Source organism: Staurois parvus, unplaced genomic scaffold (assembly GCF_062004578.1).
Source record: "Staurois parvus isolate SC_StPar_1 unplaced genomic scaffold, SC_StPar_1.0 ptg000018l, whole genome shotgun sequence".
Classification (NCBI taxonomy): domain Eukaryota; kingdom Metazoa; phylum Chordata; class Amphibia; order Anura; family Ranidae; genus Staurois; species Staurois parvus.
Window position 1 is genome coordinate 22909254 of NW_028317814.1, and position 23696 is coordinate 22932949.

At 42.4% G+C, this 23696-nt stretch overlaps 1 protein-coding gene across 4 annotated transcripts in view; it reads right to left on the reverse strand.

Annotated features, from left to right (window-relative positions):
* The window catches only part of LOC149473188 (ankyrin repeat and fibronectin type-III domain-containing protein 1-like), a 455911-nt gene that overhangs the window by 129843 nt on the left and 302372 nt on the right, over positions 1-23696 (reverse strand). For all 4 annotated transcript variants that reach the window (XM_089683050.1, XM_089683059.1, XM_089683065.1 and 1 more), the window contains one exon: positions 13035-13163. In XM_089683050.1, coding sequence (XP_089539176.1) covers positions 13035-13163 — 129 coding nt within the window. The remainder of the gene's footprint in view (positions 1-13034; positions 13164-23696) is intronic.

A 23696-nucleotide genomic window follows, 5' to 3' on the forward strand; every position in this document is an offset into this window, starting at 1 on the left:
AAAATAATAAATGCACATCTTTTTGCAGGTAACAAATTGTTTGTAGTTCAAGAAAAAACTGGGAGGGATGAATACACTCCTTGAAGCATAGTGAACTAGACTCGGGATAGTTCTAAACATCTGATATGAACAACAGGTATGCTTTAAATATAGGTAGGCAACATCATGGCTGCCTTGCAGCACTGGGGTACCAGGTTCCAGTCCTGGTCAGGGCACTTTTCTCTTTGTCAGAGGAAAAGACGAGGAAGACGAGTAAGCCCGGGAAAATGCGCCAATGTGCAATATGGCCACACCAATTCGCGCAAAGAAGTGCGCATGCGCATAGGCGGACGACACATAATAAAGCATTCCTGTGCACAAAAACACACCAGCACATGCAGGATGCACTAATTGCTGACACTCAGTGGCCTTTATAAGGACTGCAGCTCTGCTCAGTGATTGCTGGATTATCGTCAGCCCAGGGGCAGACTGACAACTCATGGGGCCCCTGGGCAATAGTGGATCATGGGGCCCCTGTGTCCTCGTCCACACCCAAAAAAGCCTATGAAAAAGCCAATGAAAGGTACCAGGAGCATCTCATGGGGCCCCCTAGTGACCCCAGGCCCTTGGGCAGTGCCCGAGTGCTCGAATGGTTAGTCCGCCCCTGCGTCAGCCCCTCCTGTTCCTGAGTTTACTGCTGATTACCCATTACCGACCTGGCTTGATCACGACCTTGTTCCTGTCTGCTGCTCTGTGCATGACCCCGGCTTGATCCTGACCTTGCTCCTATCTGCTACTACTCTGTGTATGACCCTGGCTTGATCCTGACCTTGCTCCTGTCTGCTGCTCTGTGTATGATCCCGCCTTGATCCTGACCTTGCTCCTAACTGCTACTACTCTGTGTATGACCCTGGCTTGATCCTGACCTTGCTCCTGTCTGCTGCTCTGTGTATGATTCCGTCTTGATCCTGACCTTGCTCCTATCTGCTACTACTCTGTGTATGACCCTGGCTTGATCCTGACTTTGCTCCTGTCTGCTGCTCTGTGTATGATCCCGCCTTGATCCTGACCTTGCTCCTAACTGCTACTACTCTGTGTATGACCCTGGCTTGATCCTGACCTTGCTCCTGTCTGCTGCTCTGTGTATGATTCCGTCTTGATCCTGACCTTGCTCCTATCTGCTACTACTCTGTGTATGACCCTGGCTTGATCCTGACTTTGCTCCTGTCTGCTGCTCTGTGTATGATCCCGCCTTGATCCTGACCTTGCTCCTAACTGCTACTACTCTGTGTATGACCCTGGCTTGATCCTGACTTTGCTCCTGTCTGCTGCTCTGTGTATGATCCCGCCTTGATCCTGACCTTGCTCCTATCTGCTACTACTCTGTGTATGACCCTGGCTTGATCCTGACCTTGCTCCTGTCTGCTGCTCTGTGTATGATTCCGTCTTGATCCTGACCTTGCTCCTGTCTGCTACTACTCTGTGTATGACCCTGGCTTGATCCTGACCTTGCTCCTGTCTGCTGCTCTGTGTATGATTCCGTCTTGATCCTGACCTTGCTCCTGTCTGCTACTACTCTGTGTATGACCCTGGCTTGATCCTGACCTTGCTCCTGTCTGCTGTTCCATATTGATCCTGGCTCTGGCTACTGACTACTCTACCCATCCTCCGGGATCCACGTGTTCTCTGGAAAAACGCATCCTGCAACTGGAGCACCCACGGGTTCCATCTCATCAGGCATTTCCAAGCAGCAACACCTCTGGCAACCCCTGCTTCTTTGGGCACTGCACCTCCTGTTTCCACCACCAGGGGCGCACTGCACTTAGCCGTAAGGGGAGCCCTCTCTCTATTGCAGCCTCCGGTCAGGTACGTGACACTCTTTGAAGTTGTGTGGGTTTCCTTCTACATTTCAAAAATATGTTGGTAGGCTACTTGACACTTGTCTAAATTGGCCCAAATCTGCATATGAGATAGGGACCTTAGACAGTAAGCTCCTTGTGAATGTAAAGTGCTGTGTAAATAGATGGCGCTACATAAATACCTATAATAATAACTATTTAAACCAAATGGAAGCAAATAAGAAAAGTCCAATGTCAGAGTTCACATTTACATACACTTTAATTGGACCAACTTTTACATACCATAAACACCAGTTCTGTAAAATCTGAAACTGTTTGCTTTCTTAGGGCTCTTTAACATAGGTGACAAGCCGGTTAAAAACAGGCAGCTGGACCGCAGTTTACTCACCCCCCCCAGCTGCCCACCTGAATTCTAATATTACAGCCAGATGGAGCTGTACACATGGTGCAGATGTGGCAATTTTAACTTGCCTTGCAGTTTTTTTTTTCTTTTTTTTGCTGAAAGTGCTTAAAAAACTGAGGATTTAATATCACTTTAATATGTCAGACTTATAGAGTTTGATAGACAACTTGCCTTGCAGAGTTTGACAATGGGAGCGAGCTGCAACTGTGTGCGTCTGCAGTGGTTTTTTTTTTACAAAATCCCCCTTGGCAGCGAAAAAAAAAAAAAAAATATATATATATATATATATATATATATATATAGGCACTGCCGCCACTGTGAAAGAGCCCTCACAGGTTTAGTTTCCAGCACGGCGTGGCTGTCTAGATTGTGTTCAGGTGGTAGGTACACACTGATAAAGCCGTATATTAAGTCTAGCTCTCAATCAAATGCAGCTCATCATCAAATCTAATGAGGGAAGCGTAGAATGTGACTTTTTCAATAATATCCTGCATCTTAGAGGAGCTCTAATGACAGTGGTAAACAGGGTTTCTATTTTTTAAACAGAATCCCAGTAAGACATTAGCAAGGCACCGGGAAGAGTAACCACGAACTTGACAGGCTTCTTTAATTTCCCCCACCACAGCCCCACATACGTTTCCCAGAATGGGTGGGAAAAGCCCTACTGTTTATCTGTCTTCCAGCCCCAACGCCATCCCACCCTCCGTGATTCTCAGGCCAGCTTTCTGCGTTCGCCTCTTGGCTTGCGAGCCCACCACAAAGTACTTTCACACACACACCGCAGTCCACAGGAACATGGTCCCCATCCAAGATCCAGAGCAGCTCGTACAACAACTCCCAGATAGCATTTCTTCAGAAAGCAAAGAGACTCCAGAGTCATTAGAGAACGAGATCGGAGGAGGCCAGCCTGGGAAATGTGCTACACACTGGCACCTTTTAATAGAAAGAACACAATCAGTTGGCCATGGACCAAAATAATACAAATAGGCTATCTCCAATAATGGATGATTTTATGAAATGAACTGAATCTCTATCCAGCACAGACACCTTCATTGCTATATAATATTTAACTCAAATGACTAAAATCTTATATTAGGTAATTCCAAAATAATTTTTCTTTTTTTTAATTTGCAGCTTTTATTAAATAAAAATTCCAGGTATGGATAATTTTACTATGTATACACCATACCTGTGGGATTCTCCTGGAAGCTGGAAATCACTCTATTAGGCACCACTACTCCAGTGGTCTCCATTAGCTTTGGGTCCCATGCTGAGCAGCTGCCCTGCTGAATTATGAACACAGGAGTTTGTTCAATCAGCACAGACAGCATTCAGAGAATGTTTTGAATATTGTCAATGAATGCAAGGCATTCTCTCCTTGGACAAGATGGAGAGCGTAACATCATCACGTCCCCTCTCAACCTTGTCCAATCACAGAAAAACAATCTCTGAATGGTGTCGAGCAAGCAACCCCGTGTTCTCAGTGTAGCAGGGCAGCCGTTTGGCATGGGACCCAGAAGCTAGTGGAGATCACTGGAGTAGCTTCTAGAGCAGGGGTGCCCAACCTTTTGAAGACTGAGGGCCATTTAGGGATTTGTAAACAGGTCGTGGGCCACAATGAAATAGAATGGTTCAGAATTTCAATTTTTTTTTTATTTTGAATAGCATAATGAACATTATCTTCCTGCAGCCGCTGAATGCCAGCGGTAGGGAAAGGAGAAGACGCCTGCTTTCAGTGGTTGTAGGAGGAAAATGGAGAGAATAGGTTCCTGTATATGCCACTCCACCACTCCTTCTGTTCCAAGTGTAAAACAGAATGTGAGAGGGAGGCCACATGGGCCCCTTGGGGCATGGGTCAGGGTCACCAATGCAACCCCTAATGCTACACTAGTGGTTGGGAAGGGTGTCGTAAAAAGTCTCAATTATGGGGTTTTACTGTTTTTACTGTCCTGAGCCCCCTATAAGGCTGCTTTCACACTGATGTGCTGTGGTTTACCCACACCCTGGGGCAGCGCAGTGTACCTGCAGCTTTCCTGCAGGTTAGCTGTGCTTTGCCATTGACTTCTATTTTATCTTGTGGGCATGGTGCACTTCTGAGAGTGAACCAAAACTCCTGCACTCAGTTTGAGGCACTCTACATTTAGTTTAAGGTGGAGGGTCAGATCAGAGGGCTCCAAGGGCCACATGTGGATCCCACAGGTATTGTATATGCATAGCTACATACATAGCTTGCACCAATAAGTATGCATGTACCATATCTGTGGGATCCCCTGGAATCTATAAATCACTGTAGTAGACACTGCTATAACAGTGGATGATAACTTCCAGGTCCTATGCCACGTGGATGGCAAGTCATAAGGTCACTTGCTCAGCATTGGCACCATTCAATGAACACTGTGAACTGCATTTTTTCAATGAATACAAGACGTTCTCCGACTGGACTATTATTATTATTATTATACAGTATTTATAAAGCACCAATAGTTCGCTCAGCGCTGTACATTACAAAGCGGGACAGAACATGTGACAGAACAATACCAATACAATGCAAAACATGAGGGGTTAGAGGGCCCTGCTCTTTCGAGCTTACAATCTAGGAGGGAGGGGATGGTGGTACAGGAGGAGATAGCTGTGGGGGATGGAGTGGTAGGAAGAGTGGAGGAGGTCGGCAAGTTAGCAGGGGGTGGGGTAGGCTTCCCTGAAGAGATGGGTTTTCAGGGTGTGCCTAAAGGAGAGGAGAGTAGGTGATAATCTGATGGGTTGGGGCAGGGAGTTCCAGAGGATGGGTGACACCCTGGTGAAGTCCTGGAGGCGGGCATGGGAGGAGGAGACCAGGGAAAGGAGGAGGGGGTGGTCGACTGGGTCGAAGGTCGCAGAGAGGTCAAGGAGTAGGAGCACTGAATAGTGGCCATTAGCTTTGGCAGTTAGCAGGTCGTTGGAGAGTTTGATTAAGGCAATTTCAGTGGAGTGTAGGGGACGGAAGCTGGACTGTAGGGGATCGAGGAGGTAGGTGATGATCTCCAGTTTGTCAAAAAAGACACTAAAGTGTGGGGTCTTGTGAGCTACTATGGTGTATGTTAAGTGTTAATAAATATTTAAATATTATCAATACTATGTGGTAAAATCAATACAATAGTGAAAATAAAATTGTAATAAAAATGGTGTAAAAAAACTAGTGGTTCGCTTACACTCAGCACATCCTCATACCATTGTGTCATAGAGAATAAAATCAAATCAAAAATAAAATAAAAAATAAAAATAAAATAAAATCAGAAATGGTGTCGCGACACCATTTCTGAATTTATTTGTCGAAAAAGACAATTTGCATTCTTTGAAAAAATGGAAAGTGTTCTCTGAATGGTGACCGCGCCAAGAGGGCGATCTCCTGTATTCAGTAAGCAGAAGGGCAGCCACTTGGCATGGGACTTCTGAAGCCAGTGGCAATTACTGTAGTAGCAGTGACTACCACAGTCATTTCCAGCTTCTAGGGGGATCCCAAAGGTATGGTATATATTGTACATACGTACATTGATCCAAGCTGGACCAATATACCTATTTAAAAATTGCCATACCTGCAATTTTCTTTCAGGAGAGAACCCTAGCCCAAGATGCCTGGGATATGTTTAATACATTTCCCAGGCTGATCAGCAGTACTCACTCTGGGAGAGCTATATTATTGTTGCGTATAGAACTTACACAATTGGGCATTTTACATTGTTTGTGACCACAGTAAACACATGTCTGTGCCAGAGAAGCATGAATTATTAGTTCATGAGTTCTCTATGGATGCCAGAATTTGGACCCTCGGGGTGTAATACCTAGCTGAGAAGAATTTGGCAGCTATGACAAAGATGTAAGCTGTGAGAAACATACACTGGGCTAAGACCTAATTACAATTATTGCATTGTCTTTTCCTATAGTGCACATGCCAATCTGGGTAATTATGCAATCACTGCAAATAAGGAGCCGCAGCAAAACCAACCCCTCTTGGAAAACACTTTGGATTGTGGGAATAGCAATCAATATCAATACCAGGCCTATTCAAAGTCATATATTCACATTTTCCTAAAGCTGAACCATGGTTAGATATAAAAGGTATAAACAAATGTATCTATGTATAATATGTATTAGTAAATCATTAACTGTATTTTTTTAATGCTGCTAGTGTGAGTACCTGAACTTGATTTTGTATAAAATTCTTGCAATCCCCTATACAGCAGTAACTAATCTAGGAGAGGGAGATACAAGATCAAAAACCAATCAGGTATGGTACATGCAAATCTGCTAATAGGCAACACAATGATAAGATCGGAGAGCAAAGTGAGCAGAGGTATGGCCCCAAAAGTCTGCTGCTGCTCTTTGCCTATTCAATTAGCTCTATGAACCTAAAAAGAATATGTAAGCGAGCGCTAATTGAGAACAAATATGAATATATTAGTCTGGACCCTGGAACCTTCCTTTTACATAATACAGAAATAACAGTAAATAAATATAAAGAATCAGGAACATGGTATTTTTTAAATGCAGCCAAGGGATTGATTCCAAAATTTTGGCATCAAGTAGAAGCTCCAAAAAAACAAGACTGGATAGTTAGAATGGACTATATTGTAAGATTAGAGAAACTGTTTTATACCCAGGAAGATGGTGTGGGGATATATCAGGCGAAATGGAAAAAATGGGAAGAGTTTAGATCAAGGGTGAATGGACGAGAATAAAGCCTCTCTTTTTCCTGCCCCCTTATGGTGAGAGCACGATTTAGAGCCTCTTTTTCTCTTGCCAAAGAGCAGTAGATGTAGGGAGGGGTGGGAGGTTAGGGAGGGGGGGGTGATTTTGAATTTGCTATTGGGGGGGTTGGGAAAAATAAGGAAAATATGGGAAATGATTGTTTAAATTAGATATTGTTGTTATATGAATGTAGAGAATTTATATTGTGGATTTTAAATTTCCTAATATTTTGAAAATCAATAAACATTTAAATTAAAAAAAAAAAAGAACAAATATGAATATAAATATTTAGGTAGCTCCTGGCACTCAAGGTGTAGGCAACGATTCCAATATAAATGTGTATAAATAAAGTGCAGCGCTATAAACGCACAGACTGTATAAAAGTATTAATGCGGTAATTCACATAAAATATGTAATCAAAAGGTATATGAAGAAAAGAATAAAGTGCAAAACCATGCGGCTGTGCATATAAGTGAATCAATCAATGTCCATAGTAATATTGTATATCAATCAGCAAATATCAAACGATAATAGTCCTCAAATTAATTGCAATATATCCAAGTGAAAAAGTGCAAATATCCACAAAGGGAATCCATCACCTTGGACGGATGTACACTCACCAGAAAGCAAACAGTAGGCATCTGTTCAGGGGTGGACTGACAACTCATGGGGCCCCCGGGCAATAGGGGATCATGGGGCCCCTGTGCCCTCGCCCACACTCAAAGCACACCCAAAAAAGCCTATGAAAGATACCAGGGGCATCTCATGGGGCCCCTTACTCACCCTGGGCCCTAGGGCAGTGCCCGAGTTTCCGAATGGTCAGTCCGCCCCTGCATCTGTTATAATCTGTCACATCTGGAGGTGCAGAGATAAAAAGGCAGCCCAGGGGTTAATCCTACAGCTTAATCCGTATGTAAGTGGGGAGAGTATCCCTTGTCTGAGGGCAGCAGGTAGATGAACATGTACAGCACCAGCTCAAACAGGGGTCTGGCTGCAGACTGGAGCCCCACTTTTGACAGGCAACATGTGACTTCCATTCCACCAAACCAAGCTCTATGAACCTGTGTTTCCCTTTTATAAAAGGTAGTGCAACTCACTTAGCCCCCTGGTATAGCCTACTTTGCCTCTTAGCAAGCGTACATAATTACCAGAACCTCGCTAACTGTGGTGGTGCTGCCCATGAGGCCAAAAGAAGCGTCCATATTGGATGGCACTCAAGGAATGTCCTTACCAGACACTGTTTTAAAGTGGTGGTAAACTTTCTTTTTTATTTTTACATACTGGTACGCTTATAATAAAGCTTACCTGTAGGTTAAATGAATATTTCCTAAAAGTGCACAGTTCAGGAAATATTCCTGTGAGCAGCAGCCGGTGACTTCACCAGGGCATGAGCTCTGAGCATATCCGTGCTGTTCCTTCAGAGCTGTGTGCAGGTGTGGGAGTGACGTCATCGTGGTTCGGCCATTTAAGTGGCCGCAGCCCAGGAACCTAGAAGGAAGATGGAAGCCTCTGCAGCGGTGCCAGAGGTAAGTCATTCATAATGTGAAATTATTCGATTCATACTAGCTAGGGGCGGACTGACCATTTGGAAACTCGGGCACTGCCGAGGGCCCGGGGTCAGTAGAAGGCCCCATGAGATGCCCCTGGTAACTTTTTCATAGGCATTTTTGAGTTTGGCCAAGGACACAGGGGCCCCATGATCCCCTATTGCCCAGGGGCCCCATGATTTGTCAGTCCACCCCTGATACTAGCACATTATAACTTTACCTTGTACGGAGAGGGTTTTCTTTTTTTGTTAACGTTTTCTACTGCTTTAAGTGCACGTTCAGTCCTGTGTATGTTCAGTCCCCTGGGCCATACAGTGTCATTGGTTGTTATAGTGCAGGAGGCCACTTGTACAATAACAACAAGCAGGGGCAGACTGACCATTTGGAAACTCGGGCACTGCCGAGGGCCCGGGGTCAGTAGAAGGCCCCATGAGATGCCCCTGGTACCTTTTTCATAGGCTTTTTTGAGTTTGGGCAAGGACACAGGGGCCCCATGATCCCCTTTTGCCCGGGGGCCCCATGAGTTGTCAGTCCGCCCCTGACAACAAGTGAGGTTGTGCGCCCTGGCCACCCACATCCTAGAAGTCCATGACACTTTGTGGCCCTGCCCCCACTGTCCTAGCAAAAGATGAAGATGGGCAGCAAAAATTGCCGCCTCTGCCTGTCATCACTTATTGGAAGCCAATCTAAAGAGTGGAAAAATGACCTCGACAAAAGTAAAAAAAGTCACAGTGTTTCTGGAAAGGGCATCCCCCAACCACCTTATAATCACTTTACCTGTGCTCCCTAGCAGTTTTTTGCTCTTCCACAGCTGGCGATGCTATTTGGCACTTCCCCTGGACAGTGCTCACATCTAGCAGTCCATCCCTAGGCCCGAACCCTTTCATATGACCAGGTGAGAGACATCACCACTCCCCCAGTTCCATCAACACTGTACGAGATGCAAAGAAGTAATCAGCTGCAATGGAGTGCAGCTAAGATAAATACATGGGTGTTGAGGAATGCCCTTTCCAGTAACACCCTTGTCCTTCAGGGAACATTTGACAGTGTAGGGGGACAAAACAGGGGCCTCAGGTAAGGGTATATTGCCCCTGAAATCTACAGGAGCTATAAGAATCCAGTAGGCAAGTGAATCCTTCAGTGTGCAACCAATAATTGAGTGAAGTGGAGTAGGCCTTTAGGCTTCCCTTACTTCCTTAAGCTGCCACGGTAGCAGATAAAGGTGTACACAAGCCATGGCCACAGAGCGTTCCATAATGGCATGGCAAAATTAAGACTTCCCCCATCATGTTTCAGAATCGATGGTACTGCCTGCCGAATGGGACCCATTCAACTGAGTGGAACCACGCCATTAATGCTCTGCAACAACAGAAGCATGGTGGTGTGGGTATTTAGGAGTTAAAAATGGAGGTGAGGAGCCACCATGTGTTAAACGCCATGTGAAAAGCGACCCGCCACAGATGGCGACACAAGTATAAAGGACCCTTTAGACTAATTTTTAATAATTTCACACTACCAAGTGTCACTTATTCTAAGCAGCTCCAGTTCTACGGCAATGTCCCTAATAAGGATGGAAAAAATCCATATGAAGAGGCAATAAAATAACGATTCCTAACATAAAATACCGACTGATGAAAAATAATAGCTCGCAAAGCTGAAACTGTATGTATAGCCAAAATTCCAAAAAAGTTGTTAACCACGGCAGATGCAGAAGGTCTCACTCATCCTCCTCTAAAGATTAAAAAAACTGTTTTGCTTTTACTTTCACTTTAAATAACTATTTAATGTGGAAATAAAAATGAAATTTTACTCCTGTACTAAAGTCTATCTGTGACTTGAACATTTGGGTGATAACATTAGCACGCCATAAAATAATAAACACGTGTGAGATAATTTCGAAATTGACTCTGATGACCATGCCCTTGTTCCTTTCTATCACTGTACCCTATAACATGGCACTACCTCAAACTTCATATCAGCCAGGGATTAGGCTCCATGCACACTAGCATTTTGTAAGCTCCTAGAAGCTGTTATCAGCATTTTTTTCTGCTTCTAGAAAGCTATATAGTGTTTACCTATACAGTCAGGTCCATAAATATTGGGACATCGACACAATTCTAACATTTTTGGCTCTATACACCACCACAATGGATTTGAAATGAAACGAACAAGATGTGCTTTAAGTGCAGACTGTGCAACTTTTGGTCCCTTAACAAGTGGGAGGCACATATGCAAACTGTTGTAATTCCTACACCGTTCACCTGATTTGGATGTAAATACCCTCAAATTAAAGCTGACAGTCTGCAGTTAAAGCACATCTTGTTAGTTTCATTTCAAATCCATTGTGGTGGTGTATAGATCCAAAAATGTTAGAATTGTGTCGATGTCCCAATATTTATGGACCTGACTGTATGTCCATGCACACTACTTTAGGCTATTGGCATTTTCTGAGCATCTGCGTTTAGGAGCAGATAAAAAAAATGTGTTTGTAGGGTTTTTTTGGTGCTAAACCCTCCTAAAAGCTTTTTTTTTCCTCCACATGTAATGTAAAAGCTCTAATACAACGGTAACGCTGCTAAATGCTCCTATAACCAGCGTTTTTTTATCCAGAGTTTTTTTAGCTTAAAAAAAATGCTAGTATGCATGGAGCCTTAAAGTGCACCTGTGCCCAGATTATTGACATTAAATGATTTAAATATTCTCAACAATCAGTGAAAGAGCTTTAAAACAAGCCACCCTTGACCTCTCTAGTTGTATGTAGTGTGATGTAATTTAAGGATCAATGATCACAACAAAGAAACCCGTTATTTGTTTACATTAGAGAGCTAGGAGGCCGTCAAGATTCTGGTGCAATAGAAACAACAACAGTAAACAAAAAGATTTCAGTGCCTGTGCTCTAAATTTGAAGATTTATTTTTCCATAATGCCTATAACTACAGAGGTAAATGAGAGCTTGTGTTAAAGTATTTTTACTACTTGGTCAGAACATGTAAAAACCTTAGTGTGGATAATATGGGTACAGATTCACTCCAATGAATATACTGGAGCCCAACTCTCTACTGTTCATTCTTATAATTCAACACCATTTAACATTTACATTAATCATCTACTGAAATTTATTTAAATTCATGATAAAATTACAAATTTGGAGATAAAGTGATACAATTTATTGTCTTACTTCAAGCAATAAAAATGTACATTATGCTCCATGCCTGATGAAGAAACCTAATAAACCACTAAGCAACTTATTCACTCCCTTTTTATATCTCACCTTGACTTTTTAACTCCCTCCTCATTGGCCTACCTAATCGCAGGCTATACCCTCTTCAGTCTATCATGAATGCTGCTGCCAGACTCATCCACCTTTACTAACCGTTCCGTATCTGCCATCACTCTCTGCCAATCCCTCCACTAGCTTCCCATTGCCCAACGGATAAAATTCAAAACAATATCGTATAAAGCCATTTATAACTCTGCCCCAAATTACATCACCGATCTTGTCTCTAAATATCACCCAAACCATACTCTCCGCTCCTCGGAAGACCTCCTACTCTCTAGCTCCCTTGTCTCCTCCTCCCATGCTCGTTTCCAGGACTTCTCCAGAGCTTCCCCCATCCTCTAGAACTCTCTACCCCAATTTATCAGACTATCGCCTACTCTGCTCACTTTTAGGTGATCTTTGAAACCTATCTCTTCAGGGAAGCCTATCCTGCCCTCAGCTACTACTGGAATCTTCTACTCTTCCAACCAGTCCATCCCCCAAAGTTGCTACCTTTTGTACCACTAGCCCCTCCCTCCTACTCTCTAGCTCCCTTGTCTCCTCCTCCCATGCTCATTTCCAGAACTTCTCCAGAGCTCCCCCATCCTCTGGAACTCTCTACCTCAATCTATTAGACTATCGCCTACTCTACTCAGGTTTAGACGATCTTTGAAAACCTATCTCTTCAGGGAAGCCTATCCTGCCCTCAGCTACTACTGGAATCTTCTACTCTTCCAACCAGTCCATCCCCCACAGTTGCTACCTTTTGTACCTCTAGCCCCTCCATCCTAGATTGTAAGCTCCAAGGATCAGGGCTCTCCTATCCCTCTTGTATTGAACTGTATCGTTGCTGTATTGTCTCCCGTTATATTGTAAAGCGCTGAGCAAACTGTTGGCGCTATATAAATCCTGTATAATAATAATAATATATAAATCCTGTATAATAATAATAATAATATATAAATCCTGTATAATAATAATAATAATATATAAATCCTGTATAATAATAATATATAATCCTGTATAATAATAATAATAATATTTCCAATGCTTGCCATGTCTATCTATTAGGTTAGCCAACATATATTTCTTAATTCATTATTGGGTAACACAACACAACACTGCTGCTGACGCTATACAATGCCAACTCATTGTAAATTCATTTCACACCGCTATGAACAAATCAGAAATTTCTCCTGCATGCCTCACAAACTTAATACTCAAGACCAATCCCTCTTGTAGTTGGCTCCCATAACTCTCACCATTCAATGCTCAGTGATCTCCGCCGGAAAACAGGCTGTTCCAGAGGTGCCAACTCAGCATCATTCCTCTTCTCAGACTTCTCTTTCAGCGATAACCTGTGTGTGAACTTGGAGAGACCGCCAAGGGACCTATAAAAGGGACAAAAAAAAAAAAACCAAGGTTAAGATAGTCCTTTGGTCAATCCCAATACTTAACTCCTCTCCAGGTTCACAGTGTCCATCATCCATCAACCTCGACTGCAACAGAGAATAATTCCTAAAGGATGTTATAATATAAGCCATGCTCGTCCCATTTAAATAATAGCAATACTGGAGAATGACACTGTACCGCATTGTATCCAAGCTATTTATAGTGCATGTGCACAGACTGTACTGCAGCAGAGAGATGAATCATGGCAGATATGCAGTGCCTGTGCAGGCATATGTAACAAATAGCACTCACAATTCCATGTCCATTCCCCAACAACACACACATACAACAATAGCTTGCATAAGCTGCAACGTAAACTTGCTCGTGGGGAAGATATGGAATTTCTAAATGAGCAAAGCCTGGTTTGAAAACAGTTTTCGCCTGAAGTAACCCTTGAGAAATCACATTATGTTATCTCAGTAAGATTTTGTGTTTCCTTTGGGCATGAACATAATGCTTATGTTTAGCTGCGGAGCACAGTGCGGAGTAACCAGGAAGATCCAGAAAGATGTAGCGCTGCGAGCATTACACACGCACGCACTTACGGCACATTCAATAATCTGAGCTAAGAAAAAGACCTTAATGTCAAGAAGAACAACTGACATTTACCACTTCACATCAGAAACCAGTACGGTCTCTCCTTCCATGGATCCAGCTACGAAAAAAAAAAGCAAGGAGAAATAAACGCCAACTGGTCCTATTTTACCATTTTATGGTTTTGTCTCTTTAATATGTTTCATTCGTTTCTCTGTTTTAGTTCGATACATCTGCTACTATATGTCAGTATTCATAAACATAAGCTCGATGTTCCTACATCAGAACGTTGAGTTTGTAACAACCCAAGAAGGCTGCCAGTGTCTACATAATTAATCAGATAAAATGGAAATGAATGCCGCATGCCTAATAACAAGATATGGCTGCTTAAAAACAAACACTAATACATTTGTTTGGTACACAGTGAAGACCATAGCACCCCAGCCTGACCTATATAGGAGAAATATTAATGGGCAACCCATAAGTAGAATGGAAACAAATAGATTGGTAGCATTTAGGCAGTATACAAAAATATGGACCTGCTATAAAAACGTAGTAGGCCTCATGTATTAAAGAGAAGGGTTTGGTACACAGTGAAGACCATAGCACCCCAGCCTGACCTATATAGGAGAAATATTAATGGGTAACCCGTAAGTAGAATGGAAACAAATGGATTGGTAGCATTTAGGCAGTATACAAAAATATGGACCTGCTATAAAAACGTAGTAGGCCTCATGTATTAAAGAGAAGGGTTTGGTACACAGTGAAGACCATAGCACCCCAGCCTGACCTATATAGGAGAAATATTAATGGGTAACCTGTAAGTAGAATGGAAACAAATGGATTGGTAGCATTTAGGCAGTATACAAAAATATGGACCTGCTATAAAAACGTAGTAGGCCTCATGTATTAAAGAGAAGGGCATGGGAGAACAGATATTATACTAACAAACCCATGTGTTTACTTGTTTATCAATATAATCCAGAGACAAGTTCACCAGAACCAATGCTCCAACAGCATCATACGGGAAGAAGCCACGCAGGTCTGCTAAGGCATTGTATGACTCCTAAGCACTGTACATTGTACGTGCCAAAGCATTGTACATGTCCATTTACAAGTTCAAAGCATTGAATATACAATACACTCGTATATCTCGTATATATATCCTCGTATATCCTCAAGCGAATTGGAAGGGCAAGCAAACACATTTCATGGGCATCAATGGATCCCCCTTCATCAAAGCTTCAGAAACTTGCTTAAATGCAGAGATGCTGGACAAAGTAGAGGTTAAAGATCCAATATTAGGAGTGGACTGATCTACTTTATAGGGTATGTGTTACAAGGGGGTCCCCTCTTTCCTCAGAGCCAAATAGACTAATATACAGTAAGTAGCATGACCTTAGATATTGATATATAAGTTCATGCTACAGATATTAGACTATTTGGCTCTGAGGAAGAGGGGACACCCCACAAAACGCATTAGCCTTAGCAGACCTGGGTGGCTTCTTCCCATATGTGGTTGCTGGAGCAGCAGTACTGGTGAACTTGTTTCTGGATTATATAGATAAGTGTGTACACATATGGGTTTGTAAGTATAATACTTGTTTTTACTAAATCAATAAATGGTGTATGAAGGGAATGTGCCAGGCTGGTATGCCCTTTTTTTCTTTCTATGCTAAACAATCTATTGTGACTACCCCAATCCTAAGAGGGCATCAACACTTGGTGGCTATTCAAGAATTTGAAGTGCTACAGAAACACATGAAGTCTACTGACTTTGAGCACCAAACTCAAGCGTAGGAGAGAGTTTACTTTCTGTTTTATCAGAGAGTGGATCTGGACCTTGAATTTCTTTTCCAATGGACCCTGAATTTCAGTTGGAGGCAGGGGCGGACTGACAACTCATGGGGCCCCCGGGCAATAGGGGATCATGGGGCCCCTGTGTCCTTGCCCAAACTCAAAAAAGCCTATGAAAAAGGTACCAGGGGCATCTCATGGGGCCCCCTACTGACCCCGGGCCCTTGGGCAGTGCCCGAGTTTCCAAATGGTCAGTCCGCCCCTGGTTGGAGGTAAGTAGTTAACTATAAACTAGTGCGCTTACTCTGGTTAAGCTGCTCCTGTTCACACAAGGGTCCTCTAGGAGTGCCTTGGGTTTAGAGCATAAGATATTGAGAAGAAAGGAAGTGCAACACCAAATGTACAAAAGTCAAAAAAGCATTGCAAAGTAGATCAGTCCACTCCTAATATTGGATCTTTAACCTCTACTTTGTCCAGCATCTCTGCATTTAAGCAAGTTTCCGAAGCCTTGATGAAGGGGGATCCATTGATGCCCATGAAATGTGTTGGCTTTCCCTTACAATTCACTGGAGGATATACGAGCGTATTGTATATTTAATGCTTTGAACTTGTTAATGGACATGTACAATGCTTTGGCTCGTACAATCTACAGTGCTTAGGAGTCATACAATGCCTTAGCAGACCTGTGTGGCTTCTTCCCGTATGATGCTGTTGGAGCAGTGGTCCTGGTGAACTGGTATCAATGGATTATATTGATAAACAAGTAAACATATACAATATACACTGCTTAGGAGTCATACAATGCTTTTTGGACTCTGTACATTTGGTGTGGCACTTCCTTTTCTAAATATCAGACTATAAAGTGTCAGTGCTTCAAGCTGTCACAATTTCTCAACTGCTATCATTCAGTTGAACGCCACCTTTAGATATTGCTGCTTGAATCTGAAAGCATAAACTTGAATAATTAATTCTCTGCAAAGAAGGTAATTAAATTAGATGAAAACCTCAAGTGAATGACATTTAGTTTGCTAAGGCACTGTATATAAAAAAACAACTTCCATTTTTTAAATATAATTTGACGCTGGAGGAGCATTGAAAGATAGGGTCAGAGTTTTATCACCCTATCACAGGAAATGTCTAAAAATGGACCTTCATGGCAGGATCACCAGGTTATTTAATGAAAGCTGCAGATTTAAAATTGAAAATTACATTTGAATTTACATCAACTGAATAAACCTTATGCAAGATCTTAACGGTTGAGTTCACATACAGTTGTGCTCAAAAATTTGCATACCCTGGCAGAGATCGTAACATTTTAGCATTGATATTGAAAATATGACTGATCGTGCCAAAAAAACTGTCTTTTATTTAAGGATATTGATCATGTGAAGCCATTTATTATCACATAGTTTGGCTCCTTTTAAAATCATAATAACAGAAATCACCCAAATGGCACTGATCAAAAGTTACCCTGTAATATTTGACCTTAGTGCAGACACACAGGGTGACACACACACATTAAAATGGCAATTAAAGGGTAATTTCCCACATCTGTGGCTTTTTAAATTGCAATTAGAGTCTGTGTATAATTAGTCAATGGGTTTGTTAGCTCATGGATTCACTGAGCAGGCTAGATACTGAGCCATGGGGAGCAGAAAAGAACTGGCAAAAGAACGTAGGATGGGAAAGGATACAAAAAAATATCCAAATCCTTGAATATGCCAGTCAGTACTGTTTAATCACTTTTTAATAAGTGGAAAATTCAGGGATCTCTTGATACCAAGCCAAGGTCAGGTAGAACAAGAAAGCCTTCAGCCACAACTACCAGATGAATTGATCAGGATACAAAGAAAAACCCACAGGTAACCTGAGGAGAAATACAGGCTGCTCTGGAAAAAGATGCTGTGGTTGTTTCAAGGAGCACAATACGATGATACTTGAACAAAAATTAACTGCATGGTCGAATCGCCAGATAAGCCTTTAAGCAATGTAAAAAAAGCCCGGTTACAATATGGCAGACAACACCTTGACACACCTTACAGCTTCTGGCACACTGTAATCTGGAGTGATGGGACCCAAATATAGCTATATGGGCACAACCATAAGGGTTATGTTTGGAGAAGGTTAAACAGAAAACTGTCCCCACTGTAAAGCATGGAGGTGGCTTACTGATGTTTTGTGTGTGTGTGAGCTCTAAAGGTATGGGAAATCTTGTGAATGCATCAAGTTATCAGAAAATACTGGTGACCAATCTGCATTCTTCTGCACAAAAGATGCGCATGGGATGCTCTTGGACTTTCCAGCACAATGACCCTAAACACAAAGTCCAGTTGACCCTCCAATGGTTACAGGAGAAAAAAGGTAAAGGTTCTAGAGTGGCCATCAAAGTCTCCTGACCTTAATATCATCATCAACCAACTCTGGGGAAATCTCAAACGTGTGGTTCATACAAGACAACCAAAGACTTTGCATGACCTAGAGGTATTTTGCCAAGATGAATGGGCAGCTATGCCACCTGCAAGAATTTGGCGCCTCATAGACAACTATTACAAAAGATTGCACGCTGTCATTGATGCTAAAGGGGGCTATACACAGTATTAGGAACTAAGGGTATGCAGACTTTGGAACGGGGTCATTTCATTTGTTTACTTGTTTCCATGTTTTGTTTTATGATTGTGCCATTCCGTTATAACCTACAGTTGAATATGAATCTCATAAGAAATTAAAGAAATGTGTTTTGCCTGCTCACTCATGTTTCTTTAACCACTTCCTGTCCGGAAACTTTTACCCCCTTCCTGTCCAGGGCAATTTTCAGCTTTCAGCGCTATCACACTTTGAATGACAATTGCGCGGTCATGCAATACTGTACCCATATGAATTTTTTACCATTTTTTTGAGACAGATAAAGCTTTATTTTTTTATTTTTTTTTACAGTGATTGCTTTTACACCCATATAGGATGTAAAAGCAATCATTTCTCTTTTTCTCTGTCTGCATTCTTGCAGCCATTGAAAAATACTGAGTGAACTGTGATTGGTCACAGCTTGTCACATGTACAAGGCTGTTGTGAATAGGCTTGTACCATGTGACCAAAGTGCAATCTTGCTTACTACTTTGCATGTGATCACTGATTGGCCAATCAGTGATCACATGATCGGGACCTCGTACAGAGGTCCTGTCCAACGATCAGTGTTTCACTGTGTCCGGAGGACACAGCGGGCACCGGATCGCGGTGCTGCGCGCTCCCAGGGAGCGCGTACAGATAGAAAAGGCGGGTGCCGTTTATGAACGGCAACCCGCCCCTGGAGTGCCACCGCCCTGCCGTTTATAAACAGCAGGCGGACGGCAAGTGGTTAAAAAAGGTACATATTGTATATTACCAATTCTTCAAGGGTATGCAAACGTTTGACCATAATTACACATTAGCCTAAGTTAGCTTTTAAATTACAATAGTATCCTAGCACACACATCCTATGTAGACAGGGCAAAGGTTAAAATCAATTGCTTTGTTTTTTATTTGAAACTTTGTCTTTCCACACTGAAACTAATATATTTGTATATTTAGTGTTCACATGCAATTTTCCTTAATCTTCCTAATTAAGGAACCTGTGGCAATTATATACATGTAATGCAAGCAATGTCACATTGAAGACAAGCACTTTGTCTGCCCAGTCTGGACTCCACCCACATTTGTAATAGCAATCATTTTAAAAGGTCTGCTTGAAATACAGAAGCATGTCAATACAAGTTTGTGTATCTGCTTTAACGGGTTGAACGGATTGTAAATTGTGCCCATGCTTGAACAATGGGTGCCTGTCTTACCACAAAAAAAAAGATACGGTAGGGAGAAGGTAGACGGGGCTCAAGGTGAGATTTTTCTAAATCACATACAGTATATATCCCATTGTAGGAAAAAGTAGGCAGCATGCAAAAATATGAAAAAACATGAAGAGAAGGCTTCCATATTAAATGATCACATAACAAATGTTTCCGGGACTCAAAAAACCCTTTTATTAAGGTGCACAAAGAAAAAAAAAACCAAAACATTTTTCTGCTCACCTTAATAAAAGGAATCTTTAAGAAAGGTTGGTGGTATGATGATTCAATAGCAGCACTCATTGGAGTGCATATTTTTTACTACAGGGGTCCCAGTTTTTTTTATCAAAATAAGCTGCTGCACCCAAACCATAGAGCAGGGGTCTCCAAGCTATGGTCCACAGGTCACATTCGGCCCACTCTAAGATTTCTTCTGGCTCAGAAATCAATAGGTCTCCGCCGATGGGGATCCTGATGTAAAGACTACTCCAAAGGGGTACAAATTGGGGGGCTCTGATGAGGACACTGATGTAAGGGAGGCTCTGATGGGGACACTAATGTAAGAGGATCTCTGATGGAGACATTCATGTAAGTGGGGTTCTGATGCAGACCCTGATGTAAGGGGAACCCTGATAGGGACACTGATGTAAAGGGGGGCTCTGATGGAGACCCTGATGTAATGGGGGACTTTGCTTTATTTTACTTGAGTTCTTTCTCTATGGTTCTGAACAGGGGTGGACTGACAACTCATGGGGCCCCCGGGCAATAGGGGATCATGGGGCCCCTGTGTCCTTGACCAAACTCACAAAAGTCTATGAAAAAGGTACCAGGGGCATCTCATGGGGCCCCCTACTGACCTTGGGCAGCGCCAGAGTTTCCAAATGGTCATTCCGCCCCTGGTTCTGAATCATATCATGCCAATTCCAAAAAAGGATCCAAGTAAAACGTATTCACTAATTTATTATTCATTGATTTATAAAACTGATTTTTTTTTTTCCTCCCAGGAATATCTGTAAAATATATGATGTGACCCTCTTGCTGAAAAGTTTGGAGGCCCCTGCCCTAGAGAAAGGATTAGTCCATCCAAAGGTCATCTATGAACATGTTGTGTGGCATAGGATTGGATGAATTCTGTTATATGTGGAGGTCATACAGCACAACCACCTCTGCACTGCTCATGTCTCTATCAAAGAGATATTATGAATGTGACACTTCAGTGCTCATGGATCGTGAGGATGCTTGCTGACAAAGTCACAAGTTCCATGGCTACTATGCAATTCAAACTGGAACGTTCAAGTGGTGCAGCCTTCCTCAGATTTGGGAATCCAGCACTGCAAAACCAACAAAAACAAAGAGGGTGCAAACGCCTAGTGCATTATATCCACCACTTTGCTAAGGGATAAAAGAATACATATTATACTCACAAGCCAAAATGAAATGATGGCATATCAAAAACACAGAATCCAGAAGTCTGCTCTCCAACCTCAATGGAATATGGGAGTGACTATGACAGCTAACGCAGTGGCCACTGCTATGAGGAAGGTAGCCAGTCCACCAAAACGCGTCAGTGGTTATTGCCATTCCTACATTCCGTTGAGGTTGGAGAGAAGGCTTCTGATTGTGTGTTTTTGCTATTCATTCCATTTTATCTTGTAAGTATATATGTATCCGCCGTGAATTGCTTTTCAAACAGGCCAAACACAGCCTTTTGCTGTGATTTGGATTTAAATGCATGCTTTTGAGCACTGTTGCATTCGAAAGCAAACACCAGTGTCTGATACCAATGCATGTGTACGTAAGCCCATATAATGGTCCTACACTGTATAAATTTCAGCTGGTTCTTGATGAACCAGCTAAATTCGATCAATGGGTGGCCCTGTCGGCTGCCTTCTGTCTGATATCCATTAATTGAGCCATCATCAACTGAGGGAGCCAAGTAGAAAATTGGTGGGGCCAGCTGTCAACATATAATAGACACAACAGGAGATTCATCAATCCACGCTGTGTAGCATGGATAAAATAATCTGTTAGAAGGAAAACCCTATATGTGTTTGGCACATTAACTTGGCTGCAAGGCCCAGAACTGTTACTTGGTGTAGATGGCTTGGTGGTCCATGCATGTCACCATGTCTTTGACAGAAGATTAACCTAGATGCTTATGAGCTTGTAGCCCAAGCTTGCTCTTATCCACTGTCATGACATCTCCTTACTGCGTAACATCCACATGTACCCAGAGGAAGAACAAGGCCAACATGGCAATCTGATCCCACCCTTCTACTGGACCAACACCAAGGGCCGCAACTCCAAACTTCCAGTTGTTCTCTATTCCTGGCAGTTGCTGACAAGTAAAGTGGTAGGGTGCCCCTTCAACAGTCTTATGATACTAATTTATCTCCCCCTTAGTACCTAACTACTCCAGGGTATGGAATTCCATGGTCGCAGCTGATTTGGCCATTAACCTGCTATCAGTTGACAGTTCAGTTTGCTTCAGTTTGGCCCGAACCTTAGCTCACCCTAAGTCTTGAGGTTAAAAATACCTTCCTATAAAGCTATGAAATGTTACCACAGTTTAACATCCTTCATTTACGTCCTAAATAGGCCTAGGCCTACGTACTGTATGTAGGTGCTGCCTATGAAGAAGCTAGAGAAACCTCCCAGACATTACCAGCATTAGTGAGATACAAGAAGTCTTTAGTTATTATACCTGCCTATAACGCTATGCAATTTTATCACAGTTTAACACCCTTCATTTACATCCTAGGTAGGCCTAGGCCTAGGTATGTATGTGCCGCCAAAGTAATATGAAGAAGCTAGAGAAACCTCCCGGGCATCACCAGCATTAGTGAGATACAAGAAGACTTTAGTTGCACCTTTCTATAATGCTATGTAATTTTATCACAGTTTAACACCCTTCATTTATATCCTAGATAGGCCTAGGCCTACGTACTGTATGTAGGTGCTGCCTATGAAGAAGCTAGAGAAACCTCCCAGACATTACCGGCATTAGTGAGATACAAGAAGTCTTTAGTTATTATACCTGCCTATAACGCTATGCAACTTTATCACAGTTTATCATTTACATCCTAGGTAGGCCTAGGCCTAGGTATGTAGGTGGTGCCAAAGTAATATGAAGAAGCTAGAGAAACCTCCCGGGCATCAACAGCATTAGTGAGATACAAGAAGACTTTAGTTATACCTTTCTATAATGCTATGCAATTTTATCACAGTTTAACACCCTTCATTTACATCCTAGGTAGGCCTAGGCCTAGGTATGTAGGTGCTGCCAAAAGCAATATGAATAATCTACAGAAACCTCCCAGGCATCTGGCATTAGTGAGAAACAAAAAAGACCATAGCACTGTATGGTCAGATAACATGTAAGTCATGTTTTCTTCCAGAATCCGCAGTGGATGCTGCATGGTACACCATGCAGATATATGGCCGAGCAAACTTTTGGACACGTTTAGGACTTTACATTGCAGTTGCACGAGGATTTTTTTTTATCACTAAGGTTCAGTATGGATTTCAGATCTCATTTCAAGTTGTCAGCCTGAATGATTATCTGGGATTTGTGATGTCAGATGGTTGTCAAAATAAGCTACGAAAATGAGATATGCAGCATATTCAACTTTGACTACTCTGCTAGGTGTCTTTTAGCTCTGGCAAAAGCCTGCTTGCTGAGGAACAGCCATTATATCCTGCACATCAACTCAGACAACATATTACTGTCTAATTACCCAGTGGGAAAAGCTGGCTGAAACAATGTGGCACCACTGGGATTAAATGGTGGGTGCTGGTGACTTTAGAATGCTTCCATTAAGGTATTTCTTTCCAACTGAGCTTCTTGCAGATCTCAATGTTTGTTTTTTTACTGCAAATGAAGACTTGTTAGGGAGATGGAGGTACTATGAATCCACTGCAATGAGAAAAGGTGGTGTTGTCCCCAGAAAACTTTAAAGGGTGGCTTTTGTGCATGCTGTAAAATTCTTATCAGTATTATACTTTTTCTTTATAGCCTTTCCTCAAGTCAGAGCCTAGCACTAGCCAAAACTTTGGGGATGCATTACAACTTGCATCAACAGGGACCCTGCCTCTGCTGCACTGATATCCCAAGAAGTGTTATCAGTCCTGCCCAAAAATTTCCTGCAGACCACAGAACAGTTCCTTTTTTATTTTATGGAGGTTTGTAATGTTAAGGGTTCTGTAGTCTAACAGGGGAGAACTCAGGCAGAACAGCACTGCTTATGGATTCCGTGCAGCAGATGAACCGTGTCGTCATCTCAAACAGTCAGTTAGAGGCTCACTGGATTTCTGACAGATCAAGTT